General features: G+C 35.2%; 1 protein-coding gene across 5 annotated transcripts; it reads left to right on the top strand.

The window, feature by feature from the left end:
• Positions 1-397: 397 nt before the first annotated feature.
• On the top strand, positions 398-26,698 carry LOC149840990 (agamous-like MADS-box protein AGL30). 5 transcript variants are annotated; one of them, XM_090004610.1, is made up of 13 exons: positions 412-1,030; positions 1,269-1,413; positions 2,610-2,830; positions 17,350-17,409; positions 17,554-17,572; positions 17,689-17,753; positions 17,841-17,856; positions 17,962-18,023; positions 18,211-18,307; positions 18,697-18,744; positions 18,827-18,957; positions 20,067-20,421; positions 26,256-26,698. In XM_090004610.1, exons 3-13 carry the CDS (start codon positions 2,646-2,648, stop codon positions 26,265-26,267), a joined length of 1,050 nt encoding a protein of 349 aa, XP_089860736.1. In that variant the 5' UTR covers positions 412-1,030; positions 1,269-1,413; positions 2,610-2,645; the 3' UTR covers positions 26,268-26,698. The 5 variants fall into 5 exon arrangements, with proteins under 5 accessions (XP_089860739.1, XP_089860735.1, XP_089860736.1 ...); XM_090004612.1 differs by having other exon boundaries at positions 423-513; XM_090004611.1 differs by having other exon boundaries at positions 502-541.
• Positions 26,699-26,943: the final 245 nt, after the last annotated feature.

The following is a 26,943-nucleotide window of genomic DNA, read 5'->3' as shown; positions in this document are numbered from 1 at the left end:
ATTCTTTATTATTTAATAACTACAAAATTTTTGCAGTTACTACATTTGAACTTCATTATAGTTTTAATTATTGAAAGTTTGAGGTAAAGTTCCATCGGTCATTAGACACAAGTTCCATCGATTAATACGTGCAGTCACCAGTGATACGGAAATCTATTTTGGAATGCCACTTGAATGGAGACACTCATGTCCCATACGCCACCAGCATATCATTCTCTGAAAAACAGCGTTATCCATTTGCTTAACCCTGGGAGGGTTCCACGTAAAAAACCTAATTATAACAAGAAATATACTCATAGCCCGCCTCCCAGCAATCTTCTCACATTTGTTTATGAGAATGCTTTTGTTAAATATAAAAAAATGAAATATGCAAGAGAGAGAGAGAGAGAGAGAGAGAGAGAGAGAGAGAGGGAGAGGGCGCATTCCTAGGGGGACGCTTGGTGGGGAGCATTTGATGGCAGTTTTTGACAATTGGTGAGGAAGACAGACAAGAGCTTCGAATGTGGGCCCTCGGTGAGGAAGACAGACAAGAGCTTCGAATGTGGGCTCTCCTCCCTCTCCCATTCTCCAATCCCCGCTCGTTTAGCCATACCCCGCAGGAGCAGACTCTCTCTCTCTCTCATAGCAAGGGGATTTTAATTGGGTTTCTCTTGGGCTTTCTGATTTGCAAAAACCTTTCGTTTCTGCGACAACCTAATTGAGAACTTGATTTTCTGCCTGCTTCTCTTCCTTTGAAGAATAAGTAAATGCAGAGTTCCTTCGGTTTCTTTGCGCAGAATTCGTGTAGCTTCGATGTTGGTGTTTGTTGAGTTCTCATTTCTTGTTGTTTGGCCTCTTATGATTGGCTTTTGCTTTAAACATAAAACGATTGCTAAGATAGAGACGCCATTCGTTCTGCTTGCTGGGTTCTCTTGGGATCTCTTTTCCTCTTGCCCAAAAGACCCACGTCAACTAATTTTGCTTCAAACCCACATTTTTTTGTTTCCCGGCACTTTATCAGTGCTTGTTTCCAGCGAACTCTGTTCCGTTGGTATCTCTTTCTCTCTCTCGATATCACTTGGTTAAGTAGAATCTATCGTCGTTTTTGGCGTTGACGTACTCATCTATTTTTTTTTATTTGGAAATATTTTATTTGCGGATGGGGTTCGTTTGTTTTGCATGAGGCTTGATTTTTTCGTTTTTGGGCTTCTTGATGAGCTAATACTTTTGCAATTCAATTTCCTAATATTTTGAAATAACTGCTTCTTTTGGGGCTCTGGGTGTTGTAGGGAGGAAGATCAAAGATTCAGACTTGGGTGATCCTGCTAAATGTGAAAGTGGAGGATTGAATTAACGAAAAACTCTACTTCAATTGACACATTCTGCTTGATAATTGTTCTTCTTCTGCGGAGTTCTCCATTTTTTCTTTTTCGTGTGAGAAATAATTTCTCCTCTAAAAATTATTATGGTTCATGCTGAATATGTAATAAAAAATAGTTTTTTCTTTTCTTTTATTTGGAATCTGATATTCACATTTGCTGCTAATGGTAAAATGATTGTTGCTTTAGTTTAATTTGGGTCATAATGCATTCTGAATGAGCTATTTTTATCATAATTTCTGCACCATCTATGTCATTTGAATCCTCTGAAAAGGCTGTACGGACTGTTTATGCAGACTGAATTTAGAAATTTTGCAATGATAAATCCTGTACTTTTCAATTATATTCTATGCCGAAAAACACTTGCTTTGATTTCTTTCCACTGCCGTTTACAGATGACTCATTCATGGATTTGCTAGATACGATTAAGCAAAAAGAACGAGGAAAAAGTGGGGAGATAAATGTTTATATCGAAGAGTGCGAGAAAGTTTTTCTATTGATTTGGAGGAACTAATATCTTCCAGTTTGTAGATGGTGACAGAGTCAGAAGTAGGGTCTTGGATCCACTTTATGGGCCTGAGATTGATTACCCAAGGCCTACGCCTGACCCTATGGCTGATGGATTCGACCACAAAGTAATCTCCAGTCTCTGTTTCCTTCTAGTAGCAAAACTTATCTTGAATCCAGCCTGGCTATATAGGGTGAGGCTCCATGTGTAGTCATGAAACCTGATCGGATGGGGTCCTAAGTCCCAAGATGCCAGCATAGCAGTTTGGGTATGGCAGCCCGAGCTTGGGTCTAGTGTTCTGTCAATTCTGATAGGGTTTATTGGGGTACAGCTCGAACCTGGCCTCTGATGTGTACCACTACTGAGGAGCTTCAAAATGAGTTTCCTCTCTTCTCATAAATTTTTGCTAAAAGTGCCTATTAATTTTGTAGTTTGTGGAGGGTAATTTGTATCTTGTCTCTGTTACTAAAGATTTCATCTTCATTACTAGAATCTTATTTTCAGATTCTTGTTCAAAGTCTATAAATGTGCTAGTCCCATGAGGATGTTACTTTTCTTCATTTGTCAACTTTTTCCTTGGCTTTTTGTAGCATTCGTTAGTGAAGGTAGATGGAAAATTGTGTTTTCCAGTTTTCCTTTGAATGTGAAAATTGTCATTTCTTTCCTTATGTGATGATGTTAAAGAGGGATTAGGGTATGTCTTCCATGTTTATGAGGAAGACTGCATTTTTCTTTTTCTGCAGAAATTGGAAAAGGAATAGGAAGCTTCTGTAAAGAGGATGGGAAGGGTTAAGTTAAAAATAAAAAAGTTGGAGAATAGCAATGGTAGGCAAGTTACGTACTCCAAAAGAAGGGCAGGAATTGTGAAGAAAGCTAAGGAACTCTCAATACTATGTGATATTGATATCATTCTTCTCATGTTTTCACCAACTGGGAAAGCTACATTATGCCATGGAGAACGAAGGTACATGATCCCTTTTTCTTATTCTTTTTCTCTATGAACACTTTCTTTTAGTTCTTGATATATGATATGAGAAGTTTTATTTTGCTCTGTAATACTTTATGTGATTAAGCTAAAATTTGTGTTTTGCCATACTATGTTTTGACCTTTGCAGGTTGTCACTTTCATTAAGAAGATTTCAATCATCTATGGTCTATTAGTTAATTCCTTAAAGTACCAAGATATCAGATATCTGATTTGCTTGTTACAATATGTAGATGGGGTTAATAATTTGTCACTCGATTTCCGGTGCTAATTTTTGCTTATCTTTATCAGTGATCACTGAAAGAATTGTTAAAGTGGCCTAGTTTCGTTATAATGAGAGGTTAATCATTGTTTTGGTAGAATATGCATATCCCTCGTATGGTACAATCTTTCCTATAAAGAAACTTTCCATAGACATTTATGGAATTTGCAAATACTTGACACTTCTTTTGAAGATTATTCCTCCCGCATTATGGTGTACTTCCTTGATTGGTCTCATATATGAAAGTCTCATACATTGCTTTAAATATACTGCTTAGATATGGTTTTCTAGTTGTATTAGATATTCCTGGAACTAGAATGACAAACACATCATTTTGTGCAAATTTGAAACACTCACATGGGAGATACTGACCTGCAATCAAATAATGATCTTGTTTGGGCTGCTAGTGAATTCCTTTTCAAAAGAAATTTCTGGTTCAGGTTTCCCTCCTCAGCAACTGATACCTTTGAGCTAGTTGGAACACATTTTATCCTCTTTATGCGAAAGCCAACTTAATTTTTCATTCTTTCATGTGCTTGTGGTATCTTCTGATTCATGATTGGTAGCGTTGATGTAACACAGAGTCACAGACACAATCAAATAATGCTCTTCTTTGGGCTGCTAGTGAGTTCCTTTTCAAAAGAATTTTTTGGTTTAGGTTGTAATCAAGTATGCGGAATTACAAGGATAAGGTGCAAAAACACCAAACAAGTCCAATAGTGGACAATTACAAAGGCACAATAGGTACAAAAGTGCATAAGCAAGAAGTCCGCTATGGGACAATACACAAAGCCTCCAAAGGGCAACACCAACAAGTAAAAGAATAACAATATTATTGAATAAGTGTTTGGAATATAATGGGAAGAATAAAGGGGACACACTCCTATTTATATACAACTAAAAAGAGGGGAGGCCATTGGGAGCTCCACTCATAGAGTCGTTGGGGAGCTCCCAACAGTCATATTTATGACCGTTGGGGCCCCAACGACTCTATGAGTGGGGCCCCTAATGGCTAATTAAAAAAGAAATAAAAAAAAGAAAATATCCTAAGAAAAATAGAAAAACCTAGAATATAGTTGTTTTTAGAAAACAACTATAATTATATATGAAAAGACAAAAATGCCCCTATCAGGCAAACTAATACAAAAAGATATATATATATATATATATTATAAAAGTATCTCCGATAAGATACTAAGATCAAGACCTTAATATTCTAGATAATAAACCCGCCACGAATGCACAATAAGAACACTTTAGAACACTTGTGCATAAAAGCACAACTCACAAATAACCCACAAATGCGCAAAGGCATAAAAATAATGGAATCAATTTATTGAGCACTTGGGCTTTGACTCAAAGCCATAAGAGAATACAAAGGGGAGAACCCCTATTTATAACAACACCAAAAGGAGCCTTGGAGGGGCTCCACTCATAGACGTTGGAGCCCCTCCAATCGTCACAAATGTGACCGTTGGAGGGGCCCAACGTCTATGTGAGTGCCCCCCCCAAGGTACCTTTTGGTATATTAAAAAATAAAAAATAAAAATGAAAAAGAAATAAAAGAAAATAAATTTACAATCACATTCAAAATATGAATGTGCGCAAAATAGAGGAAAAGACTAAACTACCCCTACGGCTAAACAAATAGAAATATATATTTTATATATATAATAAGTAGATACATATATATGTATATGTATTACCTTATATATATAAAATATATATATTACATTAAATGATTAGGTACATATTTTAACACCCCCCTCAAACTTAGGGCAGGATGACCGAGAGTTTGCTAAGAAGAAAGTTGAAACGCAGAGCACACAAGGCTTTAGTGAAGAAATCCGCCAATTGATATTCGGACGTGACATATGGAAGGTCAATGATTCCTTTGAGGTACGCCTCCCGAACATAGTGACAATCCATTTCTATGTGTTTGGTCCGCTCATGAAAAGTGTGATTTTTAGCAATATAAATCGCACTTTTGTTGTCACAGCAAAGCTTGGTAGGCCCTTCAATAGTGATCTCCATGTCTTCCAGCAACTGATGAATCCAAACAACTTCCATGATAGTAGTCGCCATGGCACGATATTCGGCTTCAGTTGATGATAGAGACACCTTTTGTTGCTTCTTGCATCTCCATGAGATCAATGAGTCTCCTAAGAATACACAAAAACCAGTGGTGGAGTGACGGTTATTTGGGTCACCTCCCCAATCAGAGTCAGTATAAGCAATCAATTTTAACTCAGAAGATGAAGACAAAAAAACTCCCTTATTAATAGTGTGCTTTAGGTATCTTACGACACGTAAGATAGCACCCATGTGAACAGAAGTTGGTGCATGCTGAAACTGACTTGCCGTATGCACCGCATGTGAGATATCTGGTCTGGTGATACTTAGGTACATCAACAATCCTACTAGTTGCCTGTAGGGAGTAGGATCGGAGAGAGGAACACCATCATCAATCTTCATTTTAGCTCCTACTATAGCAGGAGTTTCACAAATTTTATCATCTGTAATACCTGACCTGCCAATAATCTCAGATGCAAGCTTAGTTTGAGATAAAAAATATCCTCTATGAGAGTATGCTACCTCAATACCTAAAAAATAAGTTAAGAAACCCAAGTCAGACATTTCAAACTTATCCTTTAAAATGGATTTTATGCTTTTAATCCGTTTAGAATCGCTCCCAGTTATAAGCATGTCATCCACATATAGTAGCAGAATAACAATCCCCGCATTAGATTTTCTAACAAATAAAACAATATCAGTAAAGCAAGATGAAAAATCATTTTCTAACATTACGGAGTTAAACGTATCATACCAAGCCTTGGGAGCTTGTTTTAACCCATAAAGTGCTTTCCGAAGGCGAAGCACTTTTCCTTTAGGAGACTCCATTCCAGGAGGAGCATCCATATACACTTCTTCGTTTAGATCTCCATTTAAAAAGGCATTCTTAACATCCATCTGATAGATGTTCCATTTATTGATTGAGGCAACGGTTATAAGACATCGGACGGTGACCATTCGAGCTACCGGGGCAAAGGTCTCCTCATAATCAATCTCATATTTTTGACCATATCCTTTTGCAACTAAATGGGCCTTATATCTCTCAAGAGACCCATCACTCTTAGTCTTGACCTTAAACACCCATCTACACCCGATTGCTTTCTTATCTTTAGGGAGGTCTTGAAACTCCCAGGTCTTTGCTTTCTTTAGGGCTTCAAGTTCATTATTCATAGCGACTATCCATTCCGGACAATTTCGTGGTTCCTCGAAGTTCCTAGGTTCTATATAAGAGTGAATGGCGCTTAGACATGCTCTATATTTAGGAGAGGACTCATATGAGATGAACCTAGAAGGGGGTCTTCTTGGTCTTTCGGTCCTACGAAGATTTTCTTCACTCGAAGGAGTAGACTCACTATCATATCTTTCGAGGGCACTTCTGAAAGTATTCCTATCTCTATGAGAGTAGGTTATTGGATCTCTATGTGGTTCTTCATTGATGTGTTGATGAAGTGTTGAAGACTCAGAATGGGTATTATTACTTAAATCATTTTGATTTGATTCATCATCACTAGTATCATCATCTTCAGTCAATAAATCAAACAGAAAGGAATAATCTATATTCTCGTCATTAGCTTCAAGTTTTTCGAAACCACTAATATTTTCCAAGAAGCTTACATTTCTGGAAACATATAGTTTATCACTTTTAATATCATAACAGCGAAAGCCTTTATGAGTTTCAGAATAACCAAGAAAGGCACAAGGAATGGCCTTAGGGGAGAGTTTGTCATTTTTATCAGTAAGGACAAAACATTTACATCCAAAAACCCTTAACCTGCTATAATCAGGTTCTTTTTCGTATAATTTTTCAAATGGGGAAATCTTGTTCAAGTTTTTAGATGGGAGTCTATTTATGAGATAGACAGATGTAAGGGCTGCCTCAGCCCAAAGTTTTTTCGGAATATTTTGAGAAATGAGCAAAGCTCGTGTTGTTTCAATAATATGCCTATGTTTTCGTTCAACCAACCCGTTTTGTTGGGGGGTTTTAGGACAAGACTTTTGATGGAGAATTCCATAATTTTCAAGATAACTTTTGAATTCATTGGAAAGATATTCGCCACCCGAATCGGTTCTAAGAATTTTTAACTTTCCATTGAATTGATTTAAAACCATCATATGAAATGTTTTAAAAGTTGAGAAAACTTCATGTTTATGTTTAAGAAAATATATCCAACTAAACCTAGTGAAATCGTCTACAAAGATAACATAGTATGAAAAACCTCCCTTAGATATCACTGGAGCCGGACCCCATACATCGGAGTGAACGATTTCAAAAGGTTTTGTTGTAAACATGGATCTTTGAGGAAAGGGAATACTTTTCATTTTTCCAAGAATACATTCATTACAAACAAAATTTTCATTACAAAGATGCTTAATAAAAGGCAAATAAGAGATTTTAACAATGTTGGGATGACCCAATCTCTTATGCCATACATGAATATCTTTGTTTTGAGCAACATTACAAAATTGATTCTTGGGAATTTTAAGAAAATCAACATAGTAGAGGTCTCCTCTCCTAGAGCCTTCCCCAATCAACTTCCCGGATTGACGATCCTGTATCCAACATTTATCAGAAGAAAACTTTATATCGCAACCATAGTCCGAGAGTTGATAAACGGAGAGTAAATTTAAGTTTAGTTTTGGTATAAGACGAATTTTTGAGATAAAGAAGTCTTGTTTTTCAAAATCGTCCATTTCTTTAATTTCAAGAGGTGTTCCATCCGCCGTTGAGACAAAAGATGAAAGAGAATTTTTAGAATAATTAGAAAGAAAACAAGGACTTGGAGTCATATGAAATGAAGCACCGGAATCAAGAAGCCAAGATGACTTACCGAGAGAGGATGACATAGCGGCTCCAGAAATTCCTCCTTTGAGAAGAGGTTGAAGAGCATCCATAATTTGATGAAGCGAAAGAGACTCATTTGATGATGAAGGTCGTTCCTCTGATTGGGATGCTAAAGCCGCGGCAAGGAATTTCTTCCATTTGAGACAAATGGGCTTAATATGCCCCGGTTCTTTACAAAAATGATAAGTTAATTTGCTATAGTCTCTCTTGCCATATCGATCATTTCCTCCTTGCCCTTGATTTTTGAAATGGGGTGGTTTGTAGGTTTTCAAATTATTTTCGGGTCTTGACACAGCATTAACCACTTCATAATCACTTTGAGAAGGTGTAGCAAGAATACTCAGATTATTTTTACTAATCCCCATACGTGTTTCCGCACCACTTAGCTTGGTGATGACATCTTCAATAGAGGGAGATGTGAAAGCGGATAGGAGAGAGGACCAAATTTGCTCAAATTCGGGTCTAAGACCATTTAAAAAGTTGAAGAATCGATCTTCCTCCAGTTGCTTGTGTCTTAATTCAATAGCTTCTCCGCTCTATTTCGGTTCGAGCATAGCAAGCTCGTCCCAAATAGATGATAGTTCGGCAAAATATTCCCGAATGGACAAATCGTTTTGTTGAAGAGTCAAAGCTTTCTTTTGGAGATAATATTTGTGAGATAAGTCCCTTGAAGTATACATTTTTTCAAGGTACAACCAAGCTTCGAAGGCCCTTTTGAACTTGATGATGTTGTCATTGATCTTTGTTTCAACGGATGAAAAAAATCCAAGATAATATTTTGAAGTTCTTCATTTCCCACTCATCATGCTTTTTTAAATATTCTTCTAGGGCCTTTTGTCTATCTTCACCTTCAAGAATCTTAATATCCCCTTTCTCTATGATAGAAAGTTTGGGTTCGGGTTCCGATATGGAACCTTGAACGTATCCCCAAAGGCCTTTCCCTTTGATATGGGCTTCCATATTGCCGGCCCAAACATGGTAGTTCGAACCACTAAGTTTAAACCCAAGGAGAAGTGAGAGTCTTTTTCACCCATTAGAGAGGAAAGACGATAGAAAATAATGCGTACCTTAAAAGTTTTTCAAACTTTTCTTGACAAAAGTTGCTTCTAAAATATTGCCCGAAGTAGGTGATTTACTCCAAAACTTCACTAACTTGAGGGCACGATTTTCGAAGTACTCCACAAGTGGCGATATGCACGATCCTCCTCCTTCAACGAGGCCTGATACCATCTAAAAGTATCTCCGATAAGATACTAAGATCAAGACCTTAATATTCTTGATAATAAACCCGCCACGAATGCACAATAAGAACACTTTAGAACACTTGTGCATAAAAGCACAACTCACAAATAACCCACAAATGCGCAAAGGCATAAAAATAATGGAATCAATTTATTGAGCACTTGGGCTTTGACTCAAAGCTATAAGAGAATACAAATGGGAGAACCCCTATTTATAACAACACCAAAAGGAGCCTTGGAGGGGCTCCACTCATAGACGTTGGAGCCCCTCCAACGGTCACAAATGTGACCTTTGGAGGGGTCCAACGTCTATGTGAGTGGGCCCCCCAAGGTACCTTTTGGTATATTAAAAAATAAAAAAATAAAAATGAAAAAGAAATAAAAACAATCACATTCAAAATATGAATGTGCGCAAAATAGAGGAAAAGACTAAACTACCCCTACGGCTAAACAAATAGAAATATATATTTTATATATATAATAAGTAGATACATATACATATATATTAATATATGTATATGTATTACCTTATATATATAAAATATATATATTACATTAAATGATTAGGTACATATTTTAACATATATATATATATTAACACTCTCCCTCAAACTTACAGAAAAATAGCCAAAAGTTTGCTAAGGATAGAAAAATAAATCGAGGAACAGGAAGAGCTTTTGTGAAGAAATCCGTCAACTGGTATTCTGATGTGACATACGACAATGCAATAGTTCATCTCAGATATTCATCACGGACATAATAACAATCCATCTTGATATGTTTAGTTCGCTCATGGAAGGTGTGGTTGCTTGCGATATAAATTGCATTCTTATTGTAGCAACACATCTTCGAAGGAGTGGAGATGATTATTCTCATATCACTAAGAAGACTTCGAAGCCACACAAGCTCTATGGTAGTTGTAGCCATTGCATGATATTCAACTTCAGTTGAGGATAATGATACTTTATGTTGCTTCTTGCATCTCCATGAAATCATAGTCACCTAAAAATATACAAAAACCGGTAGTTAAGACTATCATTGAGATTTTTACCCCAATTAATATCAATATAGTCATGTAAATCAAATGAAGAAGATGAGGATAGAAAAATCCCCTTGGTTATAGTACTCTTGATGTATCTGACAATTCTCAAGATAGCACTCATGTGCACAGTGGTAGGAGCATGCTAATACTGACTAACAGAGTGAACTGCATGAGCTATGTCTAGTCGAGTGACAGATAAGTATGTGAGTGACCCAACAAGTTTGTGGTAAGAAGTATGATCTTCAAGTAGAGTCCCATCTTCCGGCCTCAATTTAACATTATTAATTACTTCTGGGGTTTCTATCTTCTTATCATCTTTAGTACTAAACTTGGTACAAATATCAGTAACAAGTTTCATTTTAGAAAGGATGTACCCTCTGGGAGAATACACAACTTCAATACTTAAGAAATATCTTAAGAAACCTAAATCAAACATATCAAAATTTTATTTTAAAATATTTTTAATATCACTGATTCCTTGTTTGTCACTTTCAGTGATAATCATATCATCTACATAAAGTAGAAAGATAACAACTTTAGAACCTATACTTTTAAAAAAAGAGCAGTGTAAGTATAACATGAATGAAAACCTAGATGAGTCACTACATTACTAAATTTATCATGCCAAACTTTAGGAGCTTGTTTTAAACCATATAAAGCCTTTTTAAGTTTAAAATTTTACCCTTTTCAATACAAAACCTCATCGCAGGATCCATGTAAACCTCTTCATTTAATTTACCATTTAGAAAAGCATTTTTTATATCTAATTGGTAGATTGACCATTTTTTAATAGATGCAACAACTATGAGGGTTCTAACGCTAGTCATTCTAGTTACTAGGGCAAATGTTTCTTCATAATCAATACCATACTCTTTAGAGTACCCTTTGGCCACTAACCTAGCTTTGTATCGTTCTAAAAACCCATCACTTTTGGTTTTATCCTTAAAAACTCATATAAATCTTATAAATTTTTTTCCTATGGGTAATGAAGTTATTTCCCATGTTTTAGCTTTTTCAAGAGCTTTAAGTTCTATATTCATAGCTTCAACCCATTTTGAAAGATTTTTGGCTTCGTTATAGTGTGATGGTTCATGATAGGAATGTAATGCTATTAGACACGACCTATATTTTGGTGTTAATGTGTCATACGATACAAACCTACTTGGTGGGTTGGAGATGTGATTGGATCTTCTAAGTGAAGTTTCTTCTAATGACGAATTTTGGGAATATTTTTCTAAAGCATTTAAAGGATTTCTTTGTTCACGTCGGGTATAAATTTGAATAGGTTTATCAACAATATCATTATTTATAGATGATTTCTTATTCCCATTAATTGAATGCACATTATCATCACCATTTTCATTGTTATTTAAGGGATTATCCCCGATGTCATTCAAAGAATCATCACAAGAATTCAACCCTTCTTGTGGCAAGAGATCAAATAGAAAGGAATAATCAACTTCATTGTTTTCCTTGGTTCTCTCAAAACCATTTTCATTTTTTAAAAATGTTACATCTTTAGAAACATATAGTTTGTTACTCTTAGGATCAAAACATTTGTATCCTTTTTTGTTCTTTCCATAACCCATGAATACACATTCAATGACTTTTGAAGACAATTATCTCTTTTATGTGAAAGCATAAAACACTTACAACAAAAAATTTGCAACCATTTGAAATCGGGTGTTTTTTCAAATAGTTTTTCATAAGGAGATTGTGTTTTGCAAGAATGATGAGGTTATTCTATTTATCAAATAAGTTGATGTTAGAGAGGCCTCGACCCAAAAACTTTTTGAAATATCTTTAGAAATATGTAATGTTCTAATGATTTCTATGATATGTCTATGTTTTCTTTCAGCCTATCCATTTTGTCCTAGAGTTCTAGGGCATGACTTTTGGTGACAAATCATGTTTAGTTCTAGATAATTTTGAAATTCATTTGATAAAGTATTCACCACCCGAATCAAATCTAAGAATAGAGATATTGCTTTGAAATTGATTTTTGACAATCATATAAATTTTTTTAAAGTAAATATATCTGATTTGAAATTAAGAAAGTATATCCATACATATCTAGAGAAATCATCAATAAAGGTAACATAATATGAATATCCTCCTTTTGATATGACGGAAGAAGGTCCCCAAACATTCGAATGTACTAATTCAAAAGGTTTTTTAGAGACAAAAGTTCTATTAGGAAGGGGAGTGGATTTCATCTTTCCAAAGATACAATCTTTGCAAACTAAATTTTTTTCATTACAAAATTTTTTCTCAAAAGGAAGAAGACACATCTTTGAGGAACTTGGATGTCCAAGTCGTTTATGCCAAGTTTTAATATATTTATCTCGAATATAATTACAAAAAAAAATTTAGATGAAGGTTTAGGTAGTTCATGAAATAGATATCTCTCTTCCTATGGCATTGCTCAATCTACTTTCTGAACCAGAGATCCTGTACGGAGCAACCTTTAGATGAGAAGGAGATTCCACATCTATGATTGAAAATTTGTGAAACGGAAAAAAGGTTTAAACTTAGTTGAAGAACAACCCTTACTTTTGGCAAAAAAAAATTTAGAGGAATTTAAGGTTCCAACACTTTTAATTTATAAAGATGTTCCATCGACAGTTGAAACATAGGGGGTTTTTAAATTAATGCATAAATCGGATAAACCATTTTCATGAGGTGTCATATGAAAGGAGACTTCAGAATCAAGGATCCAAAAAGACATACCTGCTGGAGAAGGTGAGGCTATTGCGGCACCCGATGTAGATGGAAATTTGAAGTGCCTCCGATAATTGAGCAAGAGAAAAGAAAACTTTTTCTTTGATTGGTTCTTCTTTCCTTGGTGTGGTTTCTTCAACAAAAGCTACCTTGTTTTTTGGGGTGTTACATAACTTGGGATAATTAAGTCGTATATGACCCAGTTCATGGCAATGATGACAAATAGCCTTCTTGTAGCCTCTATTATAGCTATTTTACCTCCAAAAATGTGGAGGCTTGTAGGTTTTTACATGATTGTCGGGCTTAGACACGGCTAACACTTCATCTTCTCTTTTTATCATGCCAAGACGAGTCTCTTCTTAATATATTTTGGCGATGACATCCTTCAAAGGAAAATGCTTAGATTTATGGAAAAAAAAAATCTAACTTGTTCATATTCGGGCCTAAACCCATGTAAGAATTAAAAAAAGTGTTCTTTTTCCATTTGCTCTCTTCTTAGTTCATCATCTTCACTAGCAACCCACTCGGTTTCAAGAAGAGATAGTTCATCCCATAAAGGACTAATAGTGCTAAAGTAATCACAGACACTCATGTCCCCTTGTTTGATGGTACATATTTTTTCTTGGAGAAAGAATTGTCTTGCAAGAACCATGTCTCATTTGCCTTGCAGAATTTAGCGATATTAGCACATATTTTGAGCTCAATATTGTTCATAAACTATGTGAGAATTTTGGCATGTTTACTTTCCTAATCTTCTATCTTGAATTGATAGTCGTCAATAGCTTTTATGCGAGCATTTTCTTTTAAAGTTTTTTCTTGTCCTTCCATCTTGGTGAGTTTGAGTTGAGGTTCCAGAATAGAGCCCATCACATATCCCCAAAGCTTCTTGCATTTGAGGTTATTTTTCATGGCGGATGCCCACATCATATAATTGGTACCATTGAACTTGAAGGAGAGATCAATCTTTTGCTCATTCTCTATTGTGGCTTATAGAAAGGAAAAGAGTATGGAAGAACACGAAAGAGCTCCTCCACTTAAGTTGCCGCAAGTATGTTGATTCCCGAATCACGATCTTTCAAGAGCACAACCTTGCTTCGATACTATGTAATCAAGTATGCAGAATTACAAGGATAAGGTGCAAAAACACCAAACAAGTCCTATAGTGGACAATTACAAAGACACAATAGGCACAAAAGTGCATAAGCAAGAAGTCCGTTATGGGACAATACACAAAGCCTCTAAAGGGCAACACCAACAAGTAAAAGAATTAACAATATTATTGAAGAAGTGCTTGGAATATAATGAGAAGAATAAGGGGGACACACCCCTATTTATATACAACTAAAAAGAGGGGAGGCCATTGGGAGCGCCCCTCGTAGAGTCGTTGGGGAGCTCCCAACGGTCGGTCATATTTATGACCGTTGGGCCCCCAACGACTCTATGAGTGGGGCCCTTAATGGCTAATAAAAAATAAATAAAAAAGGAAATATTTTAAGAAAAATAGAACAACCTAAAATATAGTTGTTTCTAAAAAACAACTATAATTACATGTGAAAAGACAAAAATGCCCCTATCGGGCAAACTAATACAAAAAGATTTATATATATATACATGAGTATATATATATATATACAAATATATATACATATATATTAACATAGGTTTCTCTCTTCAGCAAGCAACTGCATACCTTTGAGCTAGTTGGAACACATTTTATCCCCTTTATGCAAAAGCCAACTTAATTTTTCATTCTTTCATGTGCTTGTGGTATCTTCTGATTCATGATTGGTAGCGTTGATGTAACATGGACACTCCATTTAGGGTGCCATAACCATGTCGACACGGGTACCACCACTAGACGCAGTGTAGGTATGCCAAGGATCAGGTCTCTCACTGCTTCGGGTTAGGTAAAAAAAAACCTGTAATTTTTTTTAAAGAAGCCCCCCGACTCCCTCTCTTTCTCTCGACTCTCTGTGCCCTAACTCCCCAACTCTCTCTCTCTCTCTCTCTCTCTCTCTACTCTCTTTGCCCCTTAAAGTGCCGCCTCTGCCCTCGCAACGTTGCCTCTCTCAGCCCCTCACAGCGTCGCCCTCTCTTCCTAGCTCAGGTATTCCTCTCGTCTCTGTCCCTCTCAACTCGCCTCTTGCCTCTCTCATCTCTGTCTCCCTGTCGACTCGCCTCTCTAATCTCTCTCCCTCTCTCGATTTTTCATCCGTGTCTCTCTCGATTTTCCTCTTTCTCTCTCTCCCTCTTTGTCTCCCTCTCTCTTGTTCTCGTCTTCCCCATCTCTGTCTCCCTCTTTCAGTTTTTTTTTAAACTATTTTTCTTCTCTTTTGTTTTAAGGTATTTTTCAGTTATACTTATATATATATTATTAGATATTCAGACCGAATATAGATTGTCTATTTTCAGACAGAATATAGATTATTAGATATTTTCTACTGAATATATCTAATAATCTTAGGTATTTTCAAATTGCATATAGATTATTTAGATATTTTTAGTTGTAGTTGTAGCTTTACTTGTTATTGAATTGTGATTCTTTGAATAAAAGTTGTTGGCCTGTTCTGTTCCTAGTTGAGTTGGTTGTTAAATGTTAAATTAATTTATGTTGTCTTGTTGGAATAATAGATTTTTATTTTTGGAATTTATTTTATATTTATGTAATATATATATACCGCTGTGTCCCCGTACCCACATTTTTTGGAATTGCCGTGTCGTACACTCCGTACCCATACCCGTACCCATGTTACAGAGGTTGATGCTTGTTGCTGAAAGTGCATTATCACAATAGCAGGTATCTGTTCTAGTTAGATAGAAGCAATATCCCCCTTTTGTTGGTAAGCTAGCAAGGTTAATTCCTGAAACCCTTGTAAGTCATCCATTTATCTTCCCTGACTTATAGGGTCACAGACTTATTAAACTTAGAGTAATTCTATTTTTAGTTGGCAAGCATGAAACTGAAGCCCATGGCTTCTTGGTTAAGATGGTGCACTCTAGCATATGTAACATCTCCATTTGCATGAGTTCCTTCAACCATTTTTTTTTTCTGGCAGAGAAACTAGCATATTTCTAGCCATTATCCCTACATCATGACCTAGAATTTCCCTAGAGTTATACTATATATATATATATATATATATATATATATATATATATATATATATATATATATATATATATATATATATATATAATGCTAACCTTGTAGGATGAGCCTACATTTATGTATTAGATCCTTAGTTGAAAAGAAACAGCCCAATCAAGTTTCGTGTAGCCAGTAAGCTTATTTTGAGTTTGGCTTGGATGACACAGTCAACATCTGTGTTTGTGTTATCATGGTTAGTTGGTTCAGTCGTGGACAGATCAAAATTGTCATTTTAGCTGAAGTTTGAGATGCAGGGAGAAAGGGGGTTTGTTCATTGGTGGAGGTGTTGGCAAGGATAGTGGTTTGCAAGAATAAAAGAACCAAGGGGAAATAAGAAAGAAAGGAAGTTAAAAGGCAGGGTTAGAAAAGGAGAAAGGGCATGTACGGAACTTTTTTTGAGGGCTTCCTCTCTTAAAGTTTTGCTCTGTGTTGTTTCTCTTTGTGTATTATCCTAACCTCTAATCGAAAGACGAAAAACCAGAGAAAGGGAAATCAGTAGAATCTAATGAATCTATACATTCATGGATTGAATATGCACTTTGAGTATTGTTTTCCTTATTTTTTGTTAATTAAGAATTTCCTTTTTCTTATTTTCAGCTTATCTTGCTTTTCTCAAGTCTTAAATAAAAACTATCTATCAAGGAGATGATCTTTGACAGGATCTTCTCTCAAGAATCTTTTAGATTAGAGTTTTGATTGCTTCATATTCGGCATACAACAGGATCTAGGAAATGTTTTTTAGTATTTTATTTGTATTCTTTTCTCTTACTAATTTATGCTTTCCTTTATAATAAATGCTAACGCAGTGGAACTGTGATAACATTCCATATCAATGGATTTGAAAATTGATTGTCTATTCTGAAAGGCGCATGCTCCTACTTTTGGTCATGTTTCTAAAAAATGTTTTTTCAATTACCATTGATTATGGTCTGCTCTTGAATTAAATGAACAGAAAGTATGAATATGAAAACATAAAATGAATGATTTAATCACTTGAGAACCTACTTCATGTTAAAAACTTTGTTAAAATTTTCTTGATGTGAAATCCTCACATGCTCTTAAAGTAAGCACATTGGCAATGCCATTAAATGTCTTTTCAGGTGTAAGTTGCTTTGAAATTATGATAACTACTTCTAATTGCTTCTATTTAAACATTTTTAACTTTTCAGTACTATTGAAGATGTTATTGGAAGATTTTCTCAGTTAACTCCTCAAGAGAGAGCAAAAAGGTGTGGATAATCTAAAAAAAGTAGCTTGTTTTTCTCCTTTTGAATTCATATTTAAATTGCACTATTTTGAGTTGTTTTTTTCCTTTTGAATTCATATTTAAACTACACTATTTTTTATTGTTTTTTTTCCTTTGGTTGGAGCAGGAAGCTGGAGAGCCTTGAAGTAAGATAATCATATTTTTGTTTCTCTTATCTGAATTGCAAATAAGAAGTTGAACATGTCAAGGTTTTATTGAAGAATACAGTAGTGTTTCTTAATAAGAGTGTGTGATGCCTTAGGCTCTCAAAAAGACCTTTAAGAAGTTGGACCATGAAGTAAATATTCAAGACTTTTTATGCACAAGGCATGTACTAATTCTTTTGTTTAAGTTTAGTTTTTTTTTTTGAATGTACATCCACTAATTTCTACAGTTCGATATTTTTTTTTGCAGCTCTCAAACTATTGAGGTATGCATCAGAGTCTGAGTATCTAACATATTTTGTTCTGGTCCACGTAGCACACTTTTCCCTTTCTATTTTGGTAATGTGTATTTTTTTAACTGCTTATAACAGGAGTTGACTAACCAGTTAAGGATGTTGCAAGCACGCTCATCTGAGTTAAACAAGATAATAAGGTTCCTTATTTTTCTTTTTCCAGGAATTTTTTCTCACTCTTGATCATGTATACCTGATCTCTTATTTGAGATATTCACCTTTCCAATCTTTCCATGTGGAAATATCAGCCTTCTTAATATGTGTATGCATCTGTCTATGTATACAAACTCAAATTTGAGGGTTTACCATATTGTGGTATTTGTGCAGCTACTGGGTTGATCCAGACAAGATCAGAAGTCCTGATCAAATTAGGGCAATGCAAGAATCTCTGAAAGAAGCTTTAAGTCAGCTCCAGACCAACAAAGTATTTTGCATTTTTTTTGGGAGTTCCTAATGCTGATACTTTACTGCTTTTGTTTTTCACAAGCGTTGACTCCAGCAATTCTTGAAATGCTGTGATGGTACCTTGGGCTAGTGGGGTTCACCAAAGTTGCTTCAGTAAATCTTAAAGAACCCAAATCTTCATTTTAAAAAGACAAATATCTATAGAAGTTTGTAAAGTCAAAAGTGGTGTAATTTATATGGAATTAGTAAAACTCCTTTGGTTCTGTCAATGGGACACCATGAGATCCTTAGGATTGATTTTCTTGGTTGGTCTAATTGCTGTTAAAAATATGCTCTTTTAAGGTCTTGATTTCTTTTGAGTAGGACCATTCATGAAGGCGAGTACTGATATTACCATTCTCTTGACAGGAAAATTTGAAAAAGCAACAACTCTTGCCATTAGAATGCACTAGTCAGGTAACCTTCTCTGTTGCTTTCTGTTGGATGCTCACATTCTTGAGCAATAGGTTTCAACTGACATGCAGTTTTGATTTAATAGTTACAGAATGACATGCATTTGCCTTTGGGATTGACCAATGAACAACATGGACATTCCTTATTTTGGCTTCCAAACCAAGATGGAAGACAATTAATGTTGAATGAGGACCCACACTTGGTATTAGGTCCCCGGTAAGCAAGTTAAAGGCATCATGTATTTATGCACTCATTTTATTCATTCTGCCAACCTTTTCTATTTTCTGCTGTCATAAATGAACTTATCTGATTCCTGATTTGCAAGGAGAAAACATTGATCACAAATGATCTTTTCAAAAGCTATACAATTTAAAAATGATTTCTCAAGATTAATCAACCTGTTCCATATATTCTACCATCTGAGATTCCTGGAACTTTGTATTTGATTAATAGTATGATTAATTTCTCTCAACCTGCTACATGTTCTCTTGGAGAATTCAATTATGGGCCTCTTTTGCTTTGTGGAATTGAGAGCAGGTTCGGAAAATTGTAATTTGGACTAAGTAGTCTAAAGCGCTAGTCGGTGCCTAGGTGCCAGTCACCTAAAAGGCCTAGTCGGTGCCTAGGCAGGATCTGGCGGCCTAGTCGGGACCGAAAAAGAGAAAAATAAAATAATAAAAATTAGAATAAATTCTTAAACATAATAGAAAATACATATTCAACATAGTTTATGAAGCTAAATAACCAAAAGTGAAAAAAGCTAATTTATGAATGAAACTAAACAATTAAAACATAATTACATTTCTAACATTTAAATCCATGTAAACAAATATTTGTTTAGCTGTCACCTAGAGACTGGCAAAAGAATAAAATTATTTGAAATAAAAATATAAAAAGTCATAACAATAAGAACAAATACCAAAATTTTTTAATGTTTTAAAATACACAATAAAAACATGATTATAATGTTTTTTATAAAAGAACAAATGTAAAATGCCAACCTTGGTGCCCCACCTCCAACCTAGGTCACCAAGGCACCTAGTCATTCCTAGGGGGCAGACTTGCACCTAAGTAGCCTAGGCGGGATTTTAACTACATCAAATTTAGACTCTTTGGGGACACATTTCTTAATTATTGGCATTCTGAAACATTATTTAAGAATTTCCCCTTGCTAATGCTTTATGGAATATACGACCACATTCTATGTAATTTACAGAGTAAATCTGACAATTCCACAAATGGACTAAGTATGTTCTGAATTAGTACATTCTAAACTTGTGTTTATTGTTTTGAAATAGGTAGCTGATAACTTTTTTGCCATGCAGAGAGGTTGAGTGCTCCTCAGAAACTCCTTTTCCAAATTTCTCTGCTTACTTGGAGACCGGAAAGCATGTGGAAATGGATCACTCCAGGTCATGTGATACCCTGAATCAGATAAATAGAAACTCATGTCTGAATTTGCAACTTGGGGGTTTCTACCCTTACCAACCATATAATCAGAATCACAATTTTCTTGGAGAAAGGAAGGGTGAAATGGAAATGAACATTCAAGGCTCGTCAGTGGATTACCAGGTTCCTAACTTTGAACCTACTAGGCTCTGTTATGATAACAACATAAGCAATTGGGCTTCCACCTCTGGCAGTTGTGCAGTTCCATTGTTTGATGAGAGCTCATTTCAGGTCAGTGTTTACAACACCATGTCTATTCCATTGTTGTTTTTTACTTATTTCTATTTTTTTTTATTGAGCAGTTCTGGAGATGGAAAAAACCAAGGTTGTAAGTATCGTATCGTTACCCGTACTGATCGGGCCCAAAATAAGATACATATCGTATCGTAAAAAATCATAATTTTTTAATAAAAAATTCAAAAATCAGAAAAAACTAGCAAAAATTATAAAAAAAACCATAACACATGAAACAATGTTGAATTACACAAAATACAACCATAAAATCACATATGAAGCATCTATGTCTCTCTGACCTACATAAGACATTATCAAACATCAATTATCTCACATGAACAATACAAAATATTAAATATATTGCAATTAAGAACATGCCAAAACACTCATACTTTTATATTACATAAACAAAAATATTATGGAAATGATTGCTCTCTATTGTCAATCGCTTTTCACTCATTACTTGGGTGCCCCATTGCCATGCCAGATCATCTGATGTCATCTTTGTTGGAAGAGTGTGAAGCCTGATTTCTACCTTGATATAAATATCTAATTTCTGGTGATCTAACTTCGCGGTAAGTTGGCGGGGGTTTCCAGGGTACGGCAATTTTTTTTTTTGAAATGTAGCTTTGTAATTTTACTCATAATAAAGATTTTTTACCTTAACCTATTTATTTGAATGGAAAAATGGCGGAAATGCACTTTTACTTCAGCAAATTGCAAAAACTCTCTCCCTTGCGTATAGATCGGCCCTCAAATCACTCTCATGAGTCCTAAGGTGCGTGGATACCTCTCTAATGACTTCTACGCAAACAAAGGAGTCGACCCTCAAGAGGTCTTTAAAATCCAAAACTGAAAAATTATGATTCAACCCTTTTTTAAGAGCGTTGACCTTGTATCATATGAGGGTATATCCTAGGCCTAGAAAAACTCTTAGGATTTCTAGGTCTCCTTAAAGGTTTGTGTCCTATGAATAATTTTTCCCGAGATATAGGGTTTGCTTGATGATGCTAAGCCAAACAACATTCGCATTGAGTAGATGCTATGAAATTATAATTAAAAGCTCTTAACAAAGCCAATACATGGGAAGTAGTAAGCCTATCCTTAGGAAAAAAGACTATTAGGTGTTAATGGGTTTATAAAATAAGACCAAAAGTGATGGTTATTTAGAAAGATATAAAGATAGGCTAGTTGCAAAAGAATATTCATAGGAGTATGGTATTGATTATGAAGAAACCTTTGCCCTTGTTGCTAGCATAACTAGTGTGAGGACTTTAATTGCTTAGCATCTATCAAATAGTAGCATATTTATCAGTTAGATGTTAAGAATGTTTTTCTCAATGATCTTTGTGAAGAAGTCTATATGAATCCTCCGCTTGAGTTTGACATTGAAAAAGAAAAAGTTCCTAACTTAAAATGCTCTTTATGGTCTTAAGCAAGCTCCAAAAGCTTGGTATGATTGTTTTAATAAAATTGTTGTTGATAGTGGATTTGTTTCTTGTTATTACTAACACAACTCTTTTTATTAGAAATGCATAAAACATTATAACTATTTTGTTATTATATGTTGATGATATGATTATCACTGGAAGTGATAAAAAAGGCATTGAAACAATTAAAAATGTTCTTAAAAGAAATTTTGATATGTCCAACCTTGGATTTCTAAGATATTTTTTAGGTGTTGAAGTTACATATTCTTCTAGAGGTTATATGCTATCTCAGATGAAACTTGCATTAGATATAATTGTTAAATCTAGACTAACTGACGAAAAGAGGGTGGATACTCCAGAAGTGAACATTCTACTCCTTATCGTCAATTGATTAAGTCTCTTATGTATTTATCTATCACCAGGCCAGATATAGCGCATGTGGTTCATAGTGTAAGTCAATTTCAACACGCATTTGCCATTGTTCACATGGAAACAATCACGTGTATTGTAAGATATCTGGTGACAAAAGGGGTTTTCACTTTTTCTTATCATCTTCTTTATGTCCTAGTTTAATTGTTTATATTGACTCTTATTGGGGTGGTAACCCCAATGATCGTATTTCTGCTATAAGATATTATATTTTTCTTTGCGATTCGCTTATATCATGAAGATGTAAGAAACAACAAAATGTGTCACTGTCTTCCACTGAAGTTGAATATAGGGTGATGACGATCACTACCACTGAAATTGTATGGTTGATAACAAGGTTGTAAATATCATATTGTTACCCGTATCAGTTGGACCCAAAATAAGATACATATCATATTGTATCATAAAAATCATAATTTTTTAATACATTTTTTCTAAAAAATCCAAAAAAATAAGAAAAATGAGAATAAATAACAAAAATTCTAAAAAAAAATCATAACACATGAAACCATGATGCATTGCACAAAATATAGTCATAAAATCATATATGAAGCATTTATGTCTCTCTGTTACATAAGACGTCATCAAACATCAACTATCTCACAAGAATAATGCAAAATATTAAATATCTCGCAATGAAGAACATGTCACATGACTCATATTTTCATATTACATAAAACAAAAATAAAATAACAAAGTTTATGAACACTTAAGTGTTAAATAACCAAGTTTTTTTAAAATATAACCTCAATCATCATTATTATCTTATTTTTCTTCTCCTCCTCCTTTGACATTCACATCGTCTCCAATATACGTGGGCTCTTTATCATCTACCTCCTCTTACTTGAGCAAACCGCAAAAGCACTCTCCCTTGCGCAGGGATCATGTTGGAGTGTGGAGCTTGATTTTTACCTTAATATAAATCTCTAATTATCGTGGATCCAACTTCACGGTAAGTTGGCGGGGAGAGGGGGGGTTGTAAGGGGCAGCATCCCCTTACTCGTAAGGTGGCGAAGGTTTTCAGTAGAGGGTAGTTTTATAATTTTACCTAAAATAGGTTGCCCTAAACTCTTTGTATTTAAAGAGGGCAATCCATCTTTTGTAATGGAGAAATCTCAATCTTAATAGTGGAACTTAGTGCAGCCGTAGACGTAGGAAACTCTTGTCGAACCACATAAAATCTTTATTCTTGTGTGGTTGATTTTCTCTTCTCGTTTTTTGTTTCTTCGATCTATCGATAGTGTGTTGAGTTGTTTCCCAACAGATTGGCCCTCAAATTGCTCTCATGACTCTTAGGATGTGTGGATACCTCTCTAATGGCCTCTACACAAATGAGAAACTTGGCCATCAAGAGATCGTTCAAACCCAAAAAATAAAAAATATAATTCGGCCCTTTTTAAAGTGCGTCGAAGGTTTATCGTATGATGCACTTTGTATCGTACGATATAGTATAGTTATGATACATATCGTACTGTATCGTACAATACAGTAAGATACTTACAATATTGGTTGAGAAGTCTACTTAAAGACATGGGAGTCATCATTTTCACTCCTTCGAAGATGTATTGCGTCAACAAAAGTGCGATCTACATTTTCAGTAACCACACCTTCAATGAACAGCCAAAGCACATAGAGATGAACTACCATTATGTTCGTGATGAATTTCTGAAGGGCACTGTTGAACATCGTTATGTCACATTAGAATATCAACTTGTGATTTTTTTCACCAAAGCATTGTCGTCTCCCCATTTTTCCTTCCTTCTATGCAAACTTTCGGTGATCTCACTGTCAATGGAGGATGTTAAAATATATGCATATTTATATATGTGTATGGGCATACTTGTTTATGTATATATATATATGTATATATATTTATGATGTAATTAGTAATGCCCTCTAGGAGTATTTTTGTCTTTTCTATTCTGTGTAATAGGAGCCGCCCATTAGGGGAAGCATTGTAATTCTTATTTTTATTTTTTATTTTTTTACTTTTGTCCCTTTCACAAATGTGAAAGGGATTTATTGTAAAAGGCAAATCGAGCTGTTGAGAACGACTATAATTATAGCAGTTGGGAGCTCCCCAATGGTTCTAAGAGCCTTCTTGTGGCCTATTTAAAGGGGCATCTTTCCTCTCTCATTTGTGCTTGTCTCAAGTATTTTCAATATAAATTGTTTTTTTATATTTTTTGTGCTCTCTCACACTTACTTTTTGTGAGTTGTTTATGTTAACCTTTGCGTCTTATTGTATTTTGCCCATTAGAGGCTTTTATGTTTGTGCACTCTTTGTAGCCCATTAGTGACATTGTATTTGTGCACATTTAGTTTCATTACAATGCTTATGAAGCAAAGATGATCGAACTTGCTCGAATTCCAAGTGAAACCCAAGAAGGAATTGAAATAAATGTTCCTTTTCAAATTGAAGTTGTCTTAATTCAATAGCATCTCATTTCCATTGTGGCTCAATGTAAGCAAGTTCGTACCCCCTTGTTTGGTACATTCATAGACATTCATATCTCTTTGTTTGGTAGATTTTACATTTTCTTGCAAAAAATATTGCCTAATGAGATTTGTTTGGGTGTACATACCCTTCATGAAAATCCAAGCCTCATTGGCTTTTCTAAATTTAGCAAGGTTGAAACAAATTTTAAGCTCAACATTGCTCATGAACCATGTCAATATTTTGGCATGCTAACTTTTTCAATCCTCTACCTTCGTTTGGTATTCTTGGATTGAACGTTCATTTTCTTCTTCATTGATAGCCTTCTCTTGATTCATTTTCTTCATTGATAGCCTTCTCTTGATCTCCTTCCTTCTTTGTAAGTTTAAGTTGACTCGGGTATGGTGCCATAAACATAACCCCAAAGTTTTTTTTTCTTTGATGTGATTTTCCATGGCAGCCGCTCACATCAAATAATTGGAGTCATTTAATTTAAAGGAAAGATCAATCTTTGCATCCTTCTCGGCCATAACGAAGAGAATAGAGAAAAGAGAAGAAACGTGGAGGGATAAGGAAGAGCACGATTTTCACCAACACGACCTCCACAAGCAATTCAAATACTTGAGAAGCACGATCAATAGAGCTCACGAGTGTGCACCGAAAGACTCAGATACCATGTAATGAAATCAAAGACTGTACAAAAGTAATGCCACTAATGGGCTCCAAGAGAGCAAAGTGTGCACAAACACAAAAGCCACTAATGGGCAAAAATACAATACACCATAAGGGCAAACACAAACCACTCACAATGAGGGAGAGAGCACAAATAAAATAATAAAAATGTTTTATAGAATGCGTGAGACAAACATATCATTAATAGGGACAAGCGGTCCCTTTATATACAACACAAGGGGTCTTGGGAGCTTCTAATAGTCGTTGGGAGCTCTCAATGACTCTATGATCTAAAAGACCATAGAGCCCCTAGCCTATTTCAAAAGAGAAAAATAATAAAAAATACAAACTGTCCCAAGAGGATAGAACCTATTACATTGAATAAAAAGACTAAAATGCCCCTAGAGGGCATTAGCTGTTACAATACAGAAAAATATAGTATGTATACATAGAAATGTATATATATTCAAATACATATATAAATATATATATTGAATATATATATATTTAACGTGACCTAACCATCCGGCCATTGTTTCGAGTTCTTCAAAAAGAGTGCTTGGAAAATGTAAGTTTGCACTTTTCATGTTTCTTCAAACACATGCTTGCAATTGAGTGCTAAAGTTTTCAGTCACTTTCATCAACATAAGCTCTTTGTTTATCTAAAAGCAAAAATTTGGTTATATTTGTGTATGATTAAGTTAGCTCATTACTTTTGGAGTTTTGTGCTGTTTGCAGCCATATTTGAAACGCCATTGCTGCAGTTCCTTTTGAACAAGTCAATATTCTTTCTGCCCTGATATGAATCAATGTTTTTGTTCGTTTAACAATCTGGAATTGAGATTGTTTTGAACGTTTTGCAGCAACCAAACTAAATAACTTGGCTAGCTTTCAGCCGCCCCAGGGAGTATATAGCTCTCAGAGTTCAGTTGCTCAGATCAAAGACAGTCATATCTATACAGTCCGTCATGAAAAAGTGACGACAATAGCTGAGTGGTATTCTTATCCACATTCTGCCAAAGAAAGCCTAAGTGGGAGACGTAATGTGTTTACTTCGCCAATAGATATGTATACTTCATACATTTATATATAAAACATGGATACAAAGAACGGACGACAACAGTGAAGCATAAGGTGCCAGAGGGTTGCTCAGCATCACAACTCGCCAAAGTTAAAAGTTTCCAGACTAGCGCTTGCACTGTTGACATATTTTTTATAGGGAGGGATATCTTCATTCTTCAGTGACGATCTGTAAAGTTGTTTACATTTATGAATAAGTTAAATGTGCATTTGCAAGACTTTTCCATTTCTCTGTGTATTTCATATTTTTGCCATCATTCAAGTTTCTCCAGTGTCGCTTGAATGAAAATGGTTTGAGGTTGCACAATAAAATCAGAGCTCTCAGATGTGCTGTGGAGGGGTTGAGTTGAGACAAAAGCTCTTTACTAAGACTGATGCTAACCGAGACCCAGCTTTAGATTCCCCAAATTGATCTCTGAGAATGAGTGGATAAACCAAGTCAACTGTCGTGTGGTTTAATTGGAAGGTAGC

The sequence above is a fragment of the Nuphar pumila genome, chromosome 4 (assembly GCF_984573655.1).
Source record: "Nuphar pumila chromosome 4, dmNupPumi1.hap1.1, whole genome shotgun sequence".
Classification (NCBI taxonomy): domain Eukaryota; kingdom Viridiplantae; phylum Streptophyta; class Magnoliopsida; order Nymphaeales; family Nymphaeaceae; genus Nuphar; species Nuphar pumila.
This window is presented reverse-complemented; position numbering and strand designations above follow the sequence as displayed.

What these genes read in the sequence shown, in the direction of transcription:
- LOC149840990 (XM_090004609.1), top strand. Translation starts at nt 2,646, where the DNA reads ATGGGAAGGGTTAAGTTAAAAATAAAAAAGTTGGAGAATAGCAATGGT. An exon ending in GTCAGCTCCAGACCAACAAA is followed by an intron (nt 18,308 to 18,696) that starts GTATTTTGCATT and finishes TTCTCTTGACAG; the next exon opens with GAAAATTTGAAAAAGCAACA. An exon ending in CATTAGAATGCACTAGTCAG is followed by an intron (nt 18,745 to 18,826) that starts GTAACCTTCTCT and finishes TTGATTTAATAG; the next exon opens with TTACAGAATGACATGCATTT.